The sequence below is a fragment of the Lepisosteus oculatus genome, chromosome 9 (genome assembly GCF_040954835.1).
Source record: "Lepisosteus oculatus isolate fLepOcu1 chromosome 9, fLepOcu1.hap2, whole genome shotgun sequence".
Taxonomy (NCBI): Eukaryota; Metazoa; Chordata; class Actinopteri; order Semionotiformes; family Lepisosteidae; genus Lepisosteus; species Lepisosteus oculatus.
Genome location: NC_090704.1, coordinates 33,190,544 through 33,210,400, shown reverse-complemented (window position 1 = coordinate 33,210,400; position 19,857 = coordinate 33,190,544). Strand labels below are relative to the sequence as shown.

Sequence of the window (19,857 nt, the reverse complement as noted above, 5' to 3'; positions counted from 1 at the left end):
TTGTGAAGAAACCAGAACTAATCGATCAGAATTAAACAGCACAGCAGTTCTTCATGCTACTGCAGTAGAAATGTGAGGACTTGTTTGTTACAGCACTTGCTCACATGTTGGCTGTTCTAGCTTTCAAAAATATGACTTATCTTTTTGTATCTTAGGAAAGGACTAAGGAGCTTGCTGCCATCCAGTCGGAAATGTGAGACCACTTCTTTATGTGCTCAACACTTTAAAATTAATTATATCATTCTTTGCTCACGTTAAAATCATATTTTAAGAAATGCTCCCACACCCTCAGCTAGCTCATTTTAATTGCTAAATCGTCTGCCTTACGGCATACTCTTTAATGGATTCTGAGCTGTTTTGTTCATGTGAACCATTCATGTGAACACTTAAATTGGCTGGAAACACAGATTCTTACAGTCCCTCCTATTAGGAGAGAAACCCATTTGTAAACCCATTAAAGCTGTTTCTAGTGTTTAAAAGCACTCTCCATAGTGTGAATACTTCAGTTTATAACACCGCATGTCTTGTAGTGGTGGAAAAATAACATTTTTTTAAATGAAAGATGTAAAATTTATATATGTACAGTATGACAATCTACCCTGCTCTTAGTTTGTAAGTCCATGATCTAACTGTAGGAACATCTTGTCACTATGTGAGCAAGCGCAGTTACCGTGCAGTATTCTTTCTAGGATTGAAATCTAGAAATCATTTAATATGATTTTTTTGGATACTAGAGTACTGTTGCTCACCAGAGCAAACCCTACAGCCTATAGCAGTTTATCTTCCTTGAAATATAACCACCCTTACTTTTGTGGTGATCATATCAATGTAGAGACCTATGGGTCATTTAGAACAAGCCACACGGGGAAAGTAGTGCAATTTATAAACATCGGATAGCATAAGAGGGAGACAAGTGCATTGCTAAGCCAGGGTTTTTTATTTGAGCTGCAGCTGTTAAAGGGGCTCACTCCCTGTTGCTCTGGAGAGATTGCTGCTGAAGTCCTTTAGTGGAAGCTGTCTTTTCCTACGAGTGTGGGAAGGCTGATCTGGCTGATCTGATCTCGTCTGCGCTCCAGGGGCTCCAGTCGAGCTGAGCCGGACCCCGAGGAGCTGAGCCTGCTGGGCATCAAGGAGCTCATCCCCGGCCTGCAGCCGCTGGTCTTCTGGATGGCCAATTCTATAGAGCTGCTGCACTTCATCCAGCAGGATGTTCCCAAGCTCCTGCACTGGGACAGCGAGGAGGACATAGCAGGTGATTGAACTCACTGTGCACAGTGACCACAGGACAGGAAGAGCGCTAGATAAGTGGTGCTACTCCACGACATTTTGCATATGAGCCACGCATTTCCTTTTCACAGGCAGAATACATGTGGTAATTAAGTGGGGCATGAAATAAGTAATAAAGAGCCTGGGAACATTAATTTGTATGTCTCTGTGTATAGCGTTATATACTGTAGCTTTATAGCGGGACAGCAGAGCTTAAAGCCTTTATCATCTGTCAGCATCAAGTCTGTATCTCCCAGGACTGCCCTTGGTATTCCTGCAGCCTGATGTTGGGTCTGCTGGTGGGGATGAGCAGATGTTCCCTGCTGCTGCTTTTGATTCTGAACTGAGATCGAAGCACTGTAGATTTGCATTCTGTTTTTGGGCCACTCAAACAAAAATAAGACAACTATTCAGTGACCTCCCCTCATGCCTACTGGATGTCAGGAATACTTCTAAGGTCATTGATGTCAACTGAAAACACAAACTTTGTCACCTAAAATTGACCTTTGTTATTTGGCTTCTGGGAAAATTGACCGTGGTATGAGTGTGCGCGTTGCTTGCTGGGATAGGCCCTCCCATGAACATGTATTGGATAAAGAGGTTAGAAAATGGACAGATGGTTGTTGTATTATTACGTTATTGTACATGACTCTTATCTGACCACACAAAAAAGAATTGCATGTTATTCATGCATACGTTCCAGAATTTAAGTCTGTTCATTATTTTGCATTTCAACACATGAACAAGGATCATGCTGTTGTCTCTACTGTGATTTGTTTTCAGAAATGTCCGATTCTCAGCTGTCGGCCACCAGATCAGCCAGCGAGGAGGCAATGACAGTCCTTGAGGAGGTCATTATGTTTACCTTCCAGCAGTCTGTCTACTACCTCACCAAAGTAAGCACTATTCTGCTTGTGTTTTTTTTCCCGATGCAAATCAAATGTTCAGCTATAGGCAAAACAGGAGGCTGAAGTTATAAATACAGACACTGGTTAGTTTAACATGCAATTAGCATGCCTGACAAAATCAGAAGTGTGCCAGTGGAAATGTATAGATTCAACACTGTTTCATCACTTTTCCCACACTTCTTGGGAAAAAACGCATCCAGCCAGCCAAAAAGCTGCTTTCTATAAGCTATCACTGGGGGATGTTCACTGAGGGAGTTGGGATTGGGGGGGATTAGGGAAGGAGTTTGGGAGTCTGAATTCTCCAAGCACCTGAACATTCAATAACAGCAACTGCTCGGTAAGACTCGGATTCAATCCGGATATCTGGGATGACTCTGTAAAACAGGAAAGTCATCAGCACTGAGGAAATGAGCATGACTTTCTAGCAAATGTTTTTAGTGGAATTTTAACATTAGCCAAAAAATTCTCAGAGAGAATTTGACCTCTTTTCAACGGTAGTTATTTTAATAATGTAAACATACAGGCATTTTCTTCATAATATTGATAAAATTACCATAAACTGGAAAAGTAGTAAGGTTAATACAGATGTTTTTTTACATCTCCAAGCATTTATTAATTAAGCTTAATGTCAATTAAAATATGAGGGTCGTGTTTTTTTGCCCTGGGTTGCCCTGCTCTGCTAGCTCTCCTGCGTGTGGCCCCTCTGTTACTTCGGCGATGGGTAAACAGTGCGGCCTGTGGATGGGTGGGGCCAAGTCGAGCCTCTGCCAGACCCTTCCCACTGGGACACAGACCTCTGTTGTGTGTGGCAGAAGGCCCAGAGCCCTGGCTGCATCACTGCTGCACTCACTCCACATGGACACTGAAGAAGGGGACACATATTGAGCTTGCCCTCCTCACGAAATTCCTCATGACAAAAAAAACGTTGATGCGTGAGACCAAACCTTAACTCTTCGCGTGGCTTCTGTGACTACCAGAGATACCAACTTCCCATTTCTTTTCCATTGGGCCAGGTGGTGCTTTTGAAGGAAAAATTATAGTAAATTGCCCTCTTTCCTCTTCTGTCCCCTGTAGTCCCTACCTTTTCTCTTTCTTTTCTAATTATACATTTAGTTTCAAATGACAAATTGTGTTTTAAATGACAGCAAAAGTCATTTAAAGTGATTTCTAAATTAAAACTTTAAAAACAGATCATGCTTACAATTCCTTGCCATTTTCATTTTTACGGATTAATAAGCATTGCTTATCAAGTCACAAACTGGACATCTAATACACTTTTAAATCCCAGCATTTCCCTAAACAGTGTGTAACAGTTTTCCTAACCAAAGAATGTGCTTCAGCTGCCATAATAGAGTTGCAGTAGTGTGAAATACATGTAGATCTATGGGGGGTGGCATTGTAAAGAGGGGGGCAGAGGTCTCTCTGTACTCAGAAAGAATGAGGAGGAGTCTGAAGAGAAGTGCAAGGGGCTTTACAGGGCTACTGGATTAAAAAATAATTGTCTACAGAGACACCAGAGTTCAATGGGCAGAGGTTAATGGACCAAGACTCCCATGTGCATTTAGAAAGAACTTTTGACAGTTTTCAAAGAGAATGTCCTGCTGGTTGTTGTTCTTCTACCCCCAGTTGAATTGGAAGTTCATTTGATAAATCTCAATATAACCTTAAGCTAAATGATTGACTTAGGCCTGATTCGTCTTTGTGAAACATTCTTAAATTACTTAAGTATTTGCAAAGAACTATCAATGGGCTTCTTTTTTCTGCAACTGTCAGGGGAAATAACCAAGAAATTAAGTTGGCAAGCAACTACAGGATGTTGCATCTGTGTTTTCCCAACCACAAGAGCAGTTACGGTTCTGGTCAGAATATGGCCGTACAAATACTGTACCTCTTTCTTGGACACAAGGCCGCTTTGCCATTTTTTTTTCATTTGAAATCAAATTATGTTACTACTGACTCTTTTAAGAAATGCTGTCTTTTTTTTTACTGGGATCAGTATGGCTCGGTGTGTAACTGGCTATGGTGTCCAGGGGGGATTCAAATCCAATGTGAAATCCCTCCTTTCTCAGCAGCTCCTGGGAATATGCTGCCAGTGCTCTTTATTGTGTATGCTCCAGGCTGGTGGTTCAGCTGAGATACTTAGATCTACAAACAACAATCAGGGGCTTACTGCTTCCACAAAGAGCCCCAGGAGGGCACTCCCAGCAGGGCGTTATTGCAGTTTCCTTTGTACAAGCTCCCAAGTAAAGCAGTGGAATAAATGCTGCATTATTACAACAACACCGTGGCCCACTGCGGATCAGACGCCAGACAACAGAGGCATTGTGGGACTGTGCTTCTGTGCCAGCCTGACGGCAGATATTGAAAACCAGGAGCTGTGGACATCAAATGCATTCTGTAGCCCGGTGATCTCTTTGTCTATTTCCAAATCACGCAGGAGCTGGTTGGGAGGGACAACAACATGATTTAAAGTCTGAAGAAATATGTTAATTAAATACCAGAGACCGCTTGTGATTAAAGTTTCTAAATCAACAGAAGTCCTCACAGGGTTTGTGCTGAGTGTGGTGTTTCGCAAAAGGTTTGTTTAGGAAGATAGTGGCATTTATATTGAAAAATGATTGAACTGGCTACGTCAGTGTCATGTCACTTTCTCACCAGCAAGTTTTCAAGAGATTCCGCAAGACCTTTGCCAAAGGGAATTATGCGACACAAAATGTACAAGGGCGCACTGCGGAAATTGGTGAATTTGGTGCATTCCACAAAGTTCGTACATTATATGTTTTAAAAGGTAATAGAACTGTTACTTCTATGGAGGGCAGGTGGACCATCTACATCATCTCATTGCTAGTAAATTACTAATCTGATGGTCACGTTCATCCATTTTTTGAAGGTTGTTGGGAATTCTATGCAAATCTTATCTGAATAAGCCCTAATATTTCAACATTAAGGCTGTAATAGAAAGCAATGATAAATATAGGAATTTATGCCTGGATTTGGTGACAGCTGATGAAGAGCTTTACTCTTTGTGGAATCCTCTATTGCGTAATAGCATAGGTGTTAGAGAGTCTTGTTTGTAAATCCTGCATTCCCATCGAGAGGCTTCAGGCAGTTGTGGGGAGGATGTCTGAGCGCATGTTGGGCATGTTTGTCAGGGTGAATGGAGAAAGCTGGCTGGTTCTAAAGTTCCATCGTCTGGTTAAGAAAGATGAGCGTGAGCTCTGCCTATCTGAACGACTTTTCTCCCATGCTGGGAAAAACCATTGGTAAGGGCCTTACTTTTCACCAAACATTAAATCAGATTTTTTCTTTTAGCCTCAGGTACAGTATGTGAGCAGCTAATATATAGGCAAGATCCACCCTTTTTAAGCTTAATCTGCACATGGTCAGGCCCCGTTTTTACACGTTTCCACAATACTAAGCAGGAAATGACAAGTACAAAGAGAAAAGGAAACTTCACCTAGCTATCGGCAAAAGTTCATCCAATCAGGAAGCAGCTGTGGTAGAGAGAGGAGATGTGTGTTGGGGGGATGTATATTGGTGCTGCAGCCTGTTTCCTTGAGAGGAAGATGAAAGGAAGTGAGCCATGGTTGCCATGGTTGCATGGAAAGCTCCTTGGAGAGCAGGGATGAGGTTGGCCAGTGGTCAGCTGTTGAAAGCTCAGGCCAGCATAACGACAGGATCATAGCCAGCACCGAAAACACTTAGTACAGTACCTCTAACTATGAATTCAGTTCCGACCCAGATAGCACCACACTGTGTCAGCTATTGCCATACAGTTTGCAGTGGTGTTTAGTCTGGAAGTACACTCTTACTTATTCGTGTGCGTGTCTGTGTAGAACTGGAAGTGCTAATAACTAAATTACTCTGGTGAGAAGATAAACAACAAAGAAGGATTGTGTCAATAAGACTCAAGAAAGGTTACAAGGCTGTAACTTCATCTATGCAAATTCTGCATACTGTACATTTGAGTATTTATGTTTAACAAAGAAATTAAATAAAATTTCCTTGAGTTAGAAAAGTAAAACGTTTTTTACTCCAAGTAAAACACAAGCAACTGTCACAAATAGTACAGTATATGTACTATTACAAATAATTCTGCAATAGTTGTGTTGTTTCAGCTTGCCATACCTTAAGAGGCACACAAGAAGTTTTGGCTATTACAACATTGCTGTCTCTCTGTTCCTCACTGCCGTGCACTTTTGTGTAATGAAAATCCTCTTTTTATGAACGTACAGGAACATAAATGGATGACCTTTCAATTAGACATGCAGTGTAGTGGCTATGACAGTTCCTGATTGAATCCTGATGGAAATTTGGTGTAGGACAGCATTAAAAGCTGTTAAGTAGTGCTAACACCAACACACACAAATGTGATTACAGAGCTCAATTATGGGTCGCGGAAGCTTATGTAACATAATTATTCGAATAGTCAGAACAGATTGCTGAATCAGTCTGCTGACATAATCTCCCTTTCAAAAACAATTGCATTTTGTGTGTGTAGTTTCAGTGATATAATAAGTAATCTGAGACAGGAATTTTCATCAGCAGTGTTTCCAGGTGTGTCTCCGTGTAAAATGCATTACTCAGAAGCCCAGACTGCCCCTGGGAGTCCTGGAATTTGGACATGAATTTGTATAGGAAATTGGGAGATTTGAGGCATCTTTTCTTGACTTGCTGTTGGAGAAATAGTGAACCCGAGCAGAGCTGATGTCATGACAGCACAGTGGGCAGCAGGCCTGAGAAGGGGCCATCAGTTCCAGTTTCATCTTGAATCTGGAATTCATATGGAATTTTGCAAGATCATTTTATTTTTGTCACTGTGTTTTATTCTTATTCCTTCATCGTTCATGAATCTTTTTCATCTCACAGATGAAGTGCCACTGTAAAGCTGTCATTCCAGACTATTATTGGTACAGTTTTTTTCCTGAAATCCAACTGCCTCGGTAGTTTCTGTTACCAAAGGACCCATCAGTCCCAAAATTAATCTCCAACTACGTTTTGGTTTTCTACAGTACTTAAAATTCCTCTTTTGCAGGAGCAGCAGTATGTTGTAATAGACAGTTTGTTATACGATTGTCAAAATGAAATATTTGTTTTAACACAAAATGTGCCTAATATCTAAGAACTGTCATTTTCATCATCCGTCAAGGACACACATTCTGAGCTAATGTGGTCATATGTTTTTAGCAAGGGAAGACAAGAATGAGAATACAGTACATAATAGCATGCTTTCCTTTTCTGTTACTTTGAAAACTGCACTGTATATTTTACCCTTGCAGTTACAGTGGTCCCAGATTAAAATCTGATCTGATCTGTGACACCTTCAGTGAAGAGTTTGCATGCTCTCTCCATGTCCCCGTTAATTTTTATTCTGCTCCAGTCTCTTTCCACCTCACAAAGACATGCTGCCTCGGTGTCTCTGTCTCTGTACGTGTGTGCTTTGTTACCTCTTACCAGGAATCAATGGCTTTGTGATAACGGATGTTATACTGTATAACATAAACAGCAGATTCCAAAGTCCTTTCCCATCGTAACGGCAATAAAGTGCAGTTTGCTCTATCAGGTGGGAATCTCGTTAGGAAAGCAGCTGCAGCCACTTCACTGATTGGAACAATTATCTTCATGTATCAGCAAATGGGTGGTAGATGTGACAGAATTAAGGCACGGCCCCACAAAGACTCAGCATTACTCACTACCGTTCTTTCTGTTAGCAGTGAATAACATGCCTTGACATCTGCAATTCCTTCTGTAGCTCGTCATGTTTTTTAGAGAGCCTGACACCAGTGATATAGTGTCCCATTTCCTCCGTTGGTGGGATCAGAACACTTTCATTTGGAAGAGTTCCAAGAAGTCACTGCTCAAGGGCCGGTGTCAGGCAGAAACACTAAGCTTGTCACTTCTATGTCTTTGGACAAAGCAGAAATCGTTTGTCAAGTACACCATATCTGGTTATGTTGCGCGACCAGTTCAAAATGAGGATAGTCATTGTTTTTATTGAGCCTTAGGCTAAGGTGTGAGTCAACTGCGAAAGACAGAAATGTTTTCCAGTAATCAAACACAATTAAAAGATAAATGCTGTGTTGGCAAAAGCTACAGTACCTTCCAGGCAAAAAAACTAAAAGTACAACTGTTTCAGTTTTAAATTTTATTGATTTTATTGATACCTTTTCCTTCTTTATAGTACTATAATTTTCCCAGGACCTAATTGTATATATATCCTAATTTTTTTAATTACTTATAAGTAATAGTTAGTAATCTATCTTAAGTCTGACTTTCAGACATTGTGGTTTTCTGCACGTTGTATATCCAGTATTTGTCAGTATAAATGCATTTAACAGAGTAGGGTACCTCATTGGATCTGCAGAATGCCATTCACTAGCCACTAGTGCTGAGGTGAAATTTCAGTAGATACTTTTGTCAGGAATTCCTGAAATTCTGGATTAGATTTGTTTTGAACAATGTTATTTTGTAGTTAAAAGATCTCATGTTGATGTTTCTTGAAAGAAGCCAAAGTACCGGCTTCAACCATGTGGCAGAGTAGCTTATTCCATGCCCCCACAACCCTTTGGATAAAGAAGTGCTATCTGTTCAGGTTTAAATACATTTTTATAAAGTTTCCACCTGTATAATCTGCATTTGGTGGTTCTCATATAGAATAAACAGTGAAACATGAGACAAAGATGTTTTTGACAGGAATGCCTGTCAAATACAGTTAAGCTGAAAGAGCCACAAACTCAGAAGGAGTCAATTACTTACTTAGCTATCCATCACAGAAAGGACTGAATCGAAAAAAATAGAGGCAACATAAAAGTCCTTTTGACACAAATTATAGATTTACCCAACTCTTAATCTAACATGACTCTCTGACTCTCGAAACAATTACTGAACTTTAGGGTGTACTTGAAGAAAATGTTGTGCAGAGTGGTAAGACTGGTGTTCAGGGGTTGCTAGAGTACTTTTGGAAGAGGACTGTAAATCATTTTCTTGAATGTGGTGATTCATGGAACAAGCTGTGAACTCATGGGGTGCATGTTTGTTAGCCTGGTCTTTCCTGGCCAGCACCACACAAACTGGTTATTGCAGTATACTCTAAGGAGACCATCCTCTGTTTGTGTGGCTGTCATCCCTGCCACATCAGTCTCTTCTTCACAGCCTGACACACCAGTGACTATCCACTTAACAGCCTGACACAACAGTGACTATCCTATGCATAGCCTAAAACACAGGGCCTGGTCTGTCCATCTTTGACAACTAGAATTGTAAACCGAGAATTAAGGCTTTGGCTGTTGAAGGGCAGTGAAAGGATATGATTCTGTGGCCAGATCCACATTTAGAAAAGCCCAGGGATTACTTTGGTTTGTTTCTGCCCAGGGAGTGCTAGCTATGTAAGTTTTTCACAGCGGTGAAGTATGGGCGAGAGTCTGGGAACAATGAAGGGAATTCACTTTTTTTCCTACTTTATTTTCCTTTTTTTTTGTCCTGATTGATCATTTTTAAAATCCATCAAGTTATTCATAGTGTATCATCTGTGGAAAGATTAGGAGCTTTATTTTGTCTGTGAACAAAAAAACACCTAAATTAGGCAGCGTCTGGTTGGTTTATTTCTGTATGTGGTTGTTTACTTTGCCAAGAACAGTTTGTGAGGGCTTGCTGTGGCTTTCTCTGTGCCGGTCCAGAAACGGCCTTGATTTCAGTGTGGTGTGGCTCCCTGCTGACACCAGCTCCGGATCCCCAGGCAGGCAAATACTGACTCGCTAGCACAAAAGCGTGAGCGTCACATGGGGCAACTTGCTAGTCTCTCATGAATTCCAGCTCCTTTTATTGGGTCCTTGTTCTGTTTTCTTACAGATTAAAATAATCCTTTAAAACAGAGAATTAGGATTAGGTTTTATTCTGACGTGAGGGCTCTTGAAGTTGTTTCTCCCCATGTTCCTTATTATGATGCAAGACTATATGAATGTAAATTGTGAAATAACTGTGTCAGTTTGCAGAGAGTCAAATAAGAACATAAGAGGATAGGTTGCAAAGAAGGGCATTTGGTAGGTAGTAGTTAATTGTTCCAAGGATCTCATCCAGCAGTTCCTTGAAAGAAACCAAAGTTTCAACTTCAACAACCTGGTAGAGGTAGAGTAGTTTTTTCCATGCTCCCACAGCCCTCTGTGAAAAGAAGTAGTGAGTTGCTCTAGGGCTGGTTTGCTCTTTTTTTGTGAAGTACTTATAAAAGTACCGCAATTCCAAACAACAATGAGACTAAATAAAAGTGGAGGACCAACATAACACTTTTCTATGTTTTATATAATTTAATAACATTTTTATTACTATATGTGGACCTTTTATTCCTCCGTAACATGTTTGTTTAAAAATAAGTTTTTTAATCCTGTTAAAACTGTTTGAGGCTTGCTTGAAGCTTGTTTTTTAATATCACGAGGATGAGGAGCATGTTTTTAGACAACCTAGACTTTCTGCTGTTGAAAACATTTATTATTCTTGTCTTTTCCCATAGAAAACAACTTCAAATAATCAATAAGGCTAAAACTAACATGCGGGCCTTGTGCTTTCCCACATCCCACAATTCCCCCCAGATAGATAAGACAACATCGTTTGAGACCCCAAATGCTTACACTTGTTCGGCCCTGTGTGCAATTTTATATCAGAAGTAAACAAGTCGGAGAAAGGCTAACTAACTGCTAACCTAAAATAACAAAGATTAAAAGTTGAGTTTACTTTCTGGGAATTTCATCCAATTCCATCTGCTCACAGAGGAAGCAGCTGTTTGCAGGGTTTCCACAAACAAAAGCATGTTTTGGTTGTTCCTTCCAGTGTGAAATGTACTGCAGGCTCCAATACAAGTTTCTGAATTCCTTATCACTTCTGTGGGTCACATCTGGAGAAACGTTGCTTGAATGACTGGTAATCCTGAGTGGGAAAGGAAGAGATTTAAGAAGGGTCCTGCAATTACACATCACCACAGCAGTTCTTAATGACACAGCAGTAAGAAGTGATCAATGTCACTGTAGCATGGCTTCAAACGTTCGTATTTCATACAGCTCTTGGTTGATCTTTAATTCACCTGTGGGTTTGCTATTCATGTTTGTTGTATTGCACCTTATCTGCTACATAATTTGTTTCACTTTGTTGTATTGAAAACTTTTTATCTCAAAAGTTATGCAACTAATAGCTTTTTGGAGTATGAATGTTTTTACATGAAAAACATATTTTCAACAAAGTTGTTAAAATAATAGTGTAAGGCAAATATACAAAGAGAAGCATGTTTTCCATTTAGCTGCAAATGAGCTGACAGTATTGCTCATACAGTAATCTCGGTCACAGACTGTAAAAACATTAAGATAAATGCTATGTGTTATCAATTTTTAACTTTTTCAGTACTGAATCCATGTTATCAAGCACATGATCAGTTAAAATAATATTTAACAAGATCTTGTTTAAAGGCATTCCTCTAAAACAGAAACCAAGATCATGTCAATTAAAACAGAGGTTTGTAAGGCATGTCCATGTGGTAAAGAGACAGGTCTTTGTGTTGGCAAGTGAGGCCTTAGCCCATGTGAAACGGCTGCCTGTGTAAAAGTAGCAGGACGTCAGCAGACAAAGCCAGTTTTGTAAGGCTCTGTTCACATAAAGAGCCTGTTTTGCACCACTCTTGCAGACTGCTGCTGAAGTGCTGTACTGAGCTCCATTCAGAGTGGGCTTGTCTAAATTGAAACGGCAGGAGTGTCCAGTCACTGTGGGCCTTTCACCCTGTCCAGCTCGTTATTGTGCATGAAATTGGGCTCAGCCTCTAAAGTGTTGCGTGAAAACCTTTTTTAGACACAAATAAAATGGCATGAAAGAAATCGCCTGAAAGTGAGTATGGTGAATTCACAAATTCTTTTAAGGTTTAAAAGTCATAGGTTACTCCCTCTTCTTTTTTGTTTTGACCAAGCAGTTCATTTCACTGTCAGGGGAGTGTTTCTCAGTGTTTCGGAGGGTGGAGCAGCAGTTGTAATGAGGTTGTTTTGAAGTAGTTGAAGGTTTGTATCTCGTGTTAAGATTTATGATTTACTGTATACTGAAACTGTTGGAGCAAGCATTTTGGGCTATGGAGATCCTGATTTATGTTTATTGTGTACAAGCAATATTTTGCAGATGTTTGACTGAAGATGACGCTATTATCTTCTATAACAAATTTGTCAAACCACCTTCTTAAAATGTTACCAATTAATGTAAAAGAGTATGAATCTCATAACCTGATCAGGAGAGCCTGTGTATATTTCAACTGAAACTATACTTCCATGAACTGCCAGAGTAAAATTTTACAAAGTCTGACCGTTTTGCACAGCAGTGCTCTGCAGAGCCTTGTCAGCTGTCCAGATGTGCAGTGGTTTGTCAGAACAGAGTGTGAGGGGGTTTATTTTGGTGAGAACTTTCATTTGTAAAGTCAGCTGTGTGCCCAGAGAGGGAACAGTGGGGCTGTGTGCATAATATTATCTTATCTGAGCTTTGAAAAAAATCCCTTATGATGTATGGCAGACAACCCAGCTCAAAAAGACAGTATCCAGGCTTGGTTTGAGGAGTGGAAACTTTGAACTCAATTAACCCTTTGTACCAGCTGTGTGGTCGGCAAAGCTCTCTTACCATGGCAGTTTCATTCCTGTCAAAAGGAACAGAATGTTCTTCGCTCTGTGCTGGAGTAAAAATTCAAAATCCAATCAAAACGTACGGCTGATGATGATGATTACAGTCATTGCAGTTGCAATCATGGACTGTGGTGCAGCACACCATGTACTCCATGTACGTTCAAAAGAATACATTTCAACAACAATCAAAAGCTGTCTTTGAATTGTACAAATCTTTCACCCCTAGTCCCCATTGTTATACACCATTTCAGAACTCCTAACAGGACAGTTAAGACAGAATTATAAAATCGTAAAATAGCTCTCAGAATCCCTCGTATTAGCTGAAGTCCAGTAAAAGTAGAGGAATGTTAAGTCAGGCCAGCAAAGAGAAAAAAAAGGTTTTCAACACCTTACTTATGCAGTAAGGGTGGCACAGTGGTGCAGTGGTTTGCCTTGCTACCTCTTTTTATGTTCACATGGGTTTCCTTCAGGTGCTCTGGTTCCCTCCTGTAATCCAAAGACATACTGGTTGGTCAGTTGGCTTCTGGGAAAATTGGCCCTGGTGTGAAAGCGTCTGGGTCTATGTACCCTGCTATATGGACTGGCGTCCGTACAGGGTGTACCCCAACTTGTGCCTATTGCTTGGCAGGATAGCTTCTATCTCCCCAGTGACCCTGTATTAGGTAAAGTGCTTAGAAAATGGATAGTTAAACTTGCATTTATGTTTAATGTAGTACGTTAATCTTCCAAAGGATGGAGGAGTCACTGTGGCCTGCATTATCTTTAAGTGGGGTTTTGTGTGGCTGTACACTAGTGTTCGTCAGAAGGGTTTAGATGTCCTAGAGTTTCGGAAAGGGATGCTGACTCTCTGTGCCATGCTCCTCTGCCCCCTCAGACCCTCTACGCCACTCTGCCTGGCCTGCTGGACAGCAACCCCTTCTCTGAGAGCGGGCAGCTCCGCATCCCGGAGGGGGTCAGCAGCATCCTGGACATCCTGAAGGAGACCCTACAGCTGCTCAATCAGTACCAGCTGCACGCGGAGATCGCCTCGCAGCTCTTCGCCTATCTCTTCTTCTTCACAAACGCCTCCCTCTTCAACGCCCTGATGGAGCGAGGTGAGGATGGGTGCCCCCTGACCCACGCAGATTCACAACACTCCTGCCTCAGCCAACTACAGGGAAAACAAAAAGGAAGTCCTTAATGTTTTAGGAGTAGAGTAGAATAGTGAGAAGCAAATGTTTTAATATTTCCGTAAAATCAGGGAATCCTTTGTTAGTTAGATTCTTAGATCATGGCTGAGATAAGAATGGTCTGTTATTTTTTCTATAGATCAGTCGCACCTACAGAGAAAATGAAGGGGGGGGGATGCAGTTTCATTTTTGGTTAAAATGGTTGTTTTTCTTACAGATCTAAAAATGTGTTCTTGACAGTATTTATTGAGGCCACAGGAAAGAGGGAGTGTTTCTGTCTGGAAGGTGAGAAGTTCCTTCTGATTCCGTAGTGGCGCTGTCTGAGTGTCTGTTTCTTGTCAGGCTCCGGAGGGGGATTTTATCAGTGGTCCAAAGGGGTGCAGATTCGCGCTAATCTGGACCTGCTGATTGATTGGATCCAGGGCATCGGGCTGGGGGACCTAGCTCTGGACTTCTTTCAGAAGCTCTCCTCGGCCGTTAACCTGCTGGCCACACCCAAGGAGAACCTGCTGCAGGTAGGACCCATTGACTGAGTGGTGCACTCCTGTCCTCCCTCAGAGCTGTCTATGTCTATATGACATATATATGTCCATATCAGGATCAATGCGGGAGACAGGCAGTTAGAGACTCTTAATTGCTTTCTACATGCCTAAAGGGATTGGAAACACATTGGAGAGGATTCAAGCTTTGAGGAAAGAGGTCTTGGGTTTTATCTAACCACATGTATTACACAGAGGAATGTATTTCTGGTCAAGTAGCTGAAAAATTGGAAACTAATGAATGTAGCCAATCAGGGGTGGCAAATGTAAATCAATTCTCATTTAATTATTTACATTTTCTGGGAAGAAGCAGATATTTCATTTAATCTTGGATTCAAGTAATTTTGTTGTGCACTATTGATCGTATTTTTTCCCCAGTTTTAGCAAAGGCATAAACTGCTTGAAATAATCTTGGCTAATGGTCAATAATCCAGAGAATACTCCTGTTGCAAAAATACCCAATAAAAATGTTTTTCATGTGTACTAAATGTTGGGTCGGGTAGCCTCTAGACAAAACTGTAGTTAGCAGAGGAACGAATAAAGGTTTATTCCATGCTGAAAAGAGAAGAAACATTGTTTCCTTTTTTCTCTTTTCAGCGTGGAATAAACCTTTACTTGTTCCTTTGCTGCCTACGCATGCTGAAGCAGCTACCTACTAAAACTGTAGTTAACCTGTTTTGTTTTGTGATGAACACTGCCACCTTATAGCACTATAAAACAGAGATGGTAACAATAGTGAGCAACTGTTTCCTGTTAGTTTGAGACTTTAGCAGTAACAATACTGTCTGTTGTCAGACAGGGGCCTGTGAAAGCCAAGAACACTCGTGCAGTACTCAGCATCTCCCTGCCCCCATGAATTGAAACACTGAAGCTGTATCGGTGCTTAATCTTACTCATGGGACTCAGGATTATACTTTCTCTCAAAGGCTTATAGTAATTGGTTGCTGTTGCAAAAAAAAAAGAGCAAATGTTGAAAAGTGTAGCTGGTGAAACTTTTATCAGTAAAACAAATTCTAGAAAACATACTGAGTTTCATATTTTAGATAGATAAGACTTTATTGATCCCGAAAGGAAATTGATGTGTTACAGCAGTCCATCCCATCAGAATAGACACACAAAAAATATGTACAGCAATACAAAATAAACATAAAATAATTAAATAAAAATACATAGGTGTGTGCAAAATATGCTCATAGTCACTGTAAAAACAATAAAATATGTGCAAAATGTGCATAGGTTTATACAGATTGGGTGTCCCAAAAAAAACTACAATGGAGCAACATGCTGTCCACAGACGAGCAAATTAAGGGCTAGGAGTCCTAGCCTAGGGCAGTGTTACACACCCTGACACAACACAGAGCCAGCCTTCTTGATAAGTTTATTGAGCCTATTTGCATCTCTTGTCATGATGCTGCTGCCCCAGCACACAACAGCATAGAAGATGGCCACTGCCACTGCTGATTCATAAAAAATGTGTAGCAGTGTTTTACACACACCAAAGGACCTGAGCCTCCTAAGAAAATAGTCGGCTCTGACCTTTCTTGTACAGGGCGTCAGTGTTACCAGACCACTCCAGCTTATCATCCAGGTGTACCCCTAAGTACTTGTAGGACTACACCCCCTCTATGTCCTCACCCTGGATGGAAACAGGGTTCAGCGGAGACTCATTCCTTCGAATGTCCATGACCATTTCTTTGGTCTTGCTGGTATTTAGCTGGAGATGGTTAAGATGACACCACTCCCCAAAGTTGGTAATCAAGCTCCTATATTCCTCTTCCCTTCCCTCTCTAATACACCCCACAGTTGCAGAGTCATCTGAAAACTTCTGCAGATGACATGCCTCAGAGTTGTACCTGAAGTCAGAGGTGTAAAAGGTGAACAGGAATGGAGCAAGGACAGTCCCCTGTGGAGCCCCAGTACTGCTAACAACCTGTTCGGACACACAGCTCTGTAGCTGTACATACTGTGGCCTGCAGGTCAGATTGTCTATAATCCAGGACACCAGGGGAGTGTCCACCTGTGCCACCCTTAGCTTATCTCTCAGTAATGGTGGATGGATGGTGATAAAGGCACTGGAGAAGTCAAAGAACAAAACTCTCACAATGCTTCCCGTCTTCTCCAGGTGAGAGTTACCTCTGTTTAGCAGATAGATGACTGCATCCTCCACTCCCAAGTGTGACCGGTAGGCAAACTGCAAGGGGTCCAGTGCTGTACTCACCAGGGTTCTGAGGTGGTCCAGTATAAGCCTTTCCAGAGTTTTCATAAGGTGTGATGTTAGTGCCACTGGTCTGTAGTCATTCAAGATTTTAGGGTGCATCTCTTTGGGTACTGGCACCAGGCAAGATGTTTTCCAGAGCACCGGAACCCTTTCTAATCTCAGGCTGAGGTTGAAGATGTACTGCAACACTGAACCATGTTGGTCCGCTCAGATATTTAGCACCCTAGAGCTAACACCGTCTGGACCCGCTGCCTTCCCTGCATGGAGTTTCCTCAACTCCCTTCTGACCTGGTCAGCTGTGATGGATAGGCCAAGGAGGGCAGGGGAAGATGGAGTAGGAGTGTGAAGTGTTCATACATATACATCAGTTGAGGGAAATAATTCTAGTTGTAAAGAATGGCTGTTTTTTTACAGGTCAGGCACACTTAAATGGACTGCTTTAAACCCTTCGGAGTAATGGATATATTCTATTGGGGAAAAATGTGGTTCATAACCCTGGTCCTGGAGGCACACTGTCTGCTGGTTCTTAATCACATGCTAATTGATTACAGTTTTCTGGGGTGTGCAGTACAGTATTTGTAAATTTGCTTTAAACTCTTAAAAGGTCAAAAAGGATTTGAAATTGACATCAATTTTTGAGTTCTCTCAGAACTTCCCTTATTCAGGTGTATTACCTGAAATGTAACCAGGAGGACCTGTACAAAAGAAAAAAGTATTGTGTGTGTGTGTGTGTCAAGAACAGTGTTGTAGTTTTATTTTCACCCAAGCAGTTGGTCAGTTAATAAGAGCTGTTCAGTCAAAACAACTGCAAGCAAGTTGAGGAGAGGCTGTGTAAAGTTCCGTGTGCTGATGTTGTTGGAAACAGTACCCTTAAAGTAGATTATTTTTACAGTCAGAACTGACCAAAGAAGCAAGTTAAATAAAAAAGTCAAAATCACCAAGCAGATCAATTAGGTCCCCAATTAACACTGGCGCAGCTGGAATGAAAACCAACAGCCACCAGCATTCCTCCAGAGTTGGGAACAGGCAAAGTTCTGCATCAGCTTGGTTGGTTCTTCCAAAGAGTGATGCATCTGGTCCAGATATTTTATTATAGATGAAAACTACCTTGCTTGATCCCAGATGATATTAGAAAATAATCCACTTAAATAGACTGTGTATGCGGCTGTTTCATCTCTGCTGTGTACAGTTTTCTGTACAATTCTAGAAACATAAGAACGATGCCAAGAAGAAGAAGGCTACATGGTAAATTGAAGCTATCTGATGCTAGGAATTCCCCATCATCTCATCAATCCCAGAAAATCTGCTTCAGTAATGGCTGTATACAGTAGTTCATTGCCCACTCCTACAACTCTTTGTAAAAAACATTGCTCTGAGTCATTAATACACTTCCTGATCATTTCCGCTTCTGACCTCTGGCCTTACCAGCTTTAGTGGTGAATCCTCTTGAAGTGTCTGTGAGAGAAAGCAACAGGTTTCCACAGCAGCATTTGTTTTGACAATCGGTACTTTATCAACAGCAACGGGCTCTGATTCATTCCGAAACATTCAAGGACAAGACTGCAGGATCCTGTTTTAAAATTTAACAAATTGCACAAGGCAAAATGTGTAGGTGTTAGAAGAGATGAAGCCAAGGCAGTTTATCTACTCTCACCTAAAGATAAGCCTGTGCTTACTGTAGTTAGGAAGCTCCACATTGCCCTATTGTATTGAATAAAGCTGTGGGCATTTCGTGACTCAGATGCACTGTTCTTTTCGTACTTAGGGAGGCTGCTGGTTTGTTTTATCCCTTTGTTGATCTTTCAGCACTTGTCTGATGCCCTTTACTAGAAAGATGTGTGATCATCTAGTTGGGAAACCAGTTAACCAAGTTGGCTTTAGCCAACATACTGTAGTATGTTTTATGACATACAGTACTACAGTAACTGCTAATTGGGCACTAATATGCTGTATCAAAGAAAGAATGGAGTAAATTGATTAAATCTACTATACAGTAGTACTGTTCCTAGTACTACTGCTAGTGCCATTCCTGCATATCATCATCATAATAATAATCAAATTTGCAAACAAGTTAGTGTTATTGGTCTTAAAAGTAATTAAGTACTTAAGTATTTTTCTGCCACTTGAAAAAATGTTGTAATGGAATTTCGCATTGCTAATGGTCCTGGGTTTTTTGTGGGGTCAGTGACTCCATTGCAGGGCCTTGGGTGACCTCTGACCCTTTTTTTGAGGACTTGTCTTAATTGTGAGTATCCCCCCTTGGACCCCAGTTGTGACTACTTTGCTCTGCCATTCCAAAAATCAGACTCTTTGAAACCTAAGCAAGACCTCAGCCCTCATGAATGATTTACAGAAATGAATGTCTGTGGAAGGATTAAAACAAGCACAGAAATTTCAAAAGGGTGGTAAAGGAGGCTTTCATGCATGTCTTGCAGAAAAGCTGCAGGGTTTTTGTAGTCTGAGGTCTGCAAATTCCTACTTTGACCTCTGATCCCGTTTCACAACAGCCTGCCTTGCTCCTGTTGGCTAGTATTTGGGATTTGTCACCCTCTCGGCCTTTTTCTGTATACAGTTGTTACACTTCAGTAAAGGGTCGTGCTAAAAATAATAATTGAAAAACAAAAGAATTTCCATGAGAGGCCTTTTCTCTTGCAGCTGAGAAAGTTCTCTCTGTTAAGAGCTGGCATAATTTCAAAACCGATTCATAGTGAAATTCTGGATAAACAGGAATGTTGTTGCCGTAGAGTATTTAATTTAATTTCTGGAAACATCGCCCTTTTACAGTCCTCTCAGAGCAGGTGAAAAAAACAGCGTACTGTAGTTGAATGCACAAATTTGAAAAGTTTGTTTTGCTGGGGAGTGAAATGGTGTATTGATATTTGAATCTGGAACATGCCAAGCTTTCACATAAATGGTATGATCCCAAAACATGATTGTTCAAATCTAATTTTTCTCTGGATTCCATTGTAGGCCATCAAACCTGTTCCTAAAAGAGTTAAAAATTTTGCAGCCTTTATATCCTATTAAGTTACTACAGGCTTCTCAAATTCAAACATTAATTTATGCCTGTGAGCCACTATATAAATTAGTTTTATTAAACTTTTTTCACCTTTCTTGTAACAA

The 19,857-nt window shown here is 40.9% G+C and overlaps 1 protein-coding gene across 5 annotated transcripts in view; it reads left to right on the top strand.

Annotated features, from left to right (window-relative positions):
- The window catches only part of radil2b (Ras association and DIL domains 2b), a 64,932-nt gene that overhangs the window by 22,397 nt on the left and 22,678 nt on the right, over positions 1–19,857 (top strand). For all 5 annotated transcript variants that reach the window (XR_001479434.2, XR_001479433.2, XR_001479432.2 and 2 more), the window contains exons 6-10: positions 156–193; positions 1,077–1,252; positions 2,050–2,162; positions 13,683–13,902; positions 14,320–14,492. Coding sequence is in view for 1 of the 5 variants with exons in the window: in XM_015356175.2 (XP_015211661.2) it covers positions 156–193; positions 1,077–1,252; positions 2,050–2,162; positions 13,683–13,902; positions 14,320–14,492 (720 nt within the window). In the remaining 4 variants the exon portion in view is untranslated. The remainder of the gene's footprint in view (positions 1–155; positions 194–1,076; positions 1,253–2,049; positions 2,163–13,682; positions 13,903–14,319; positions 14,493–19,857) is intronic.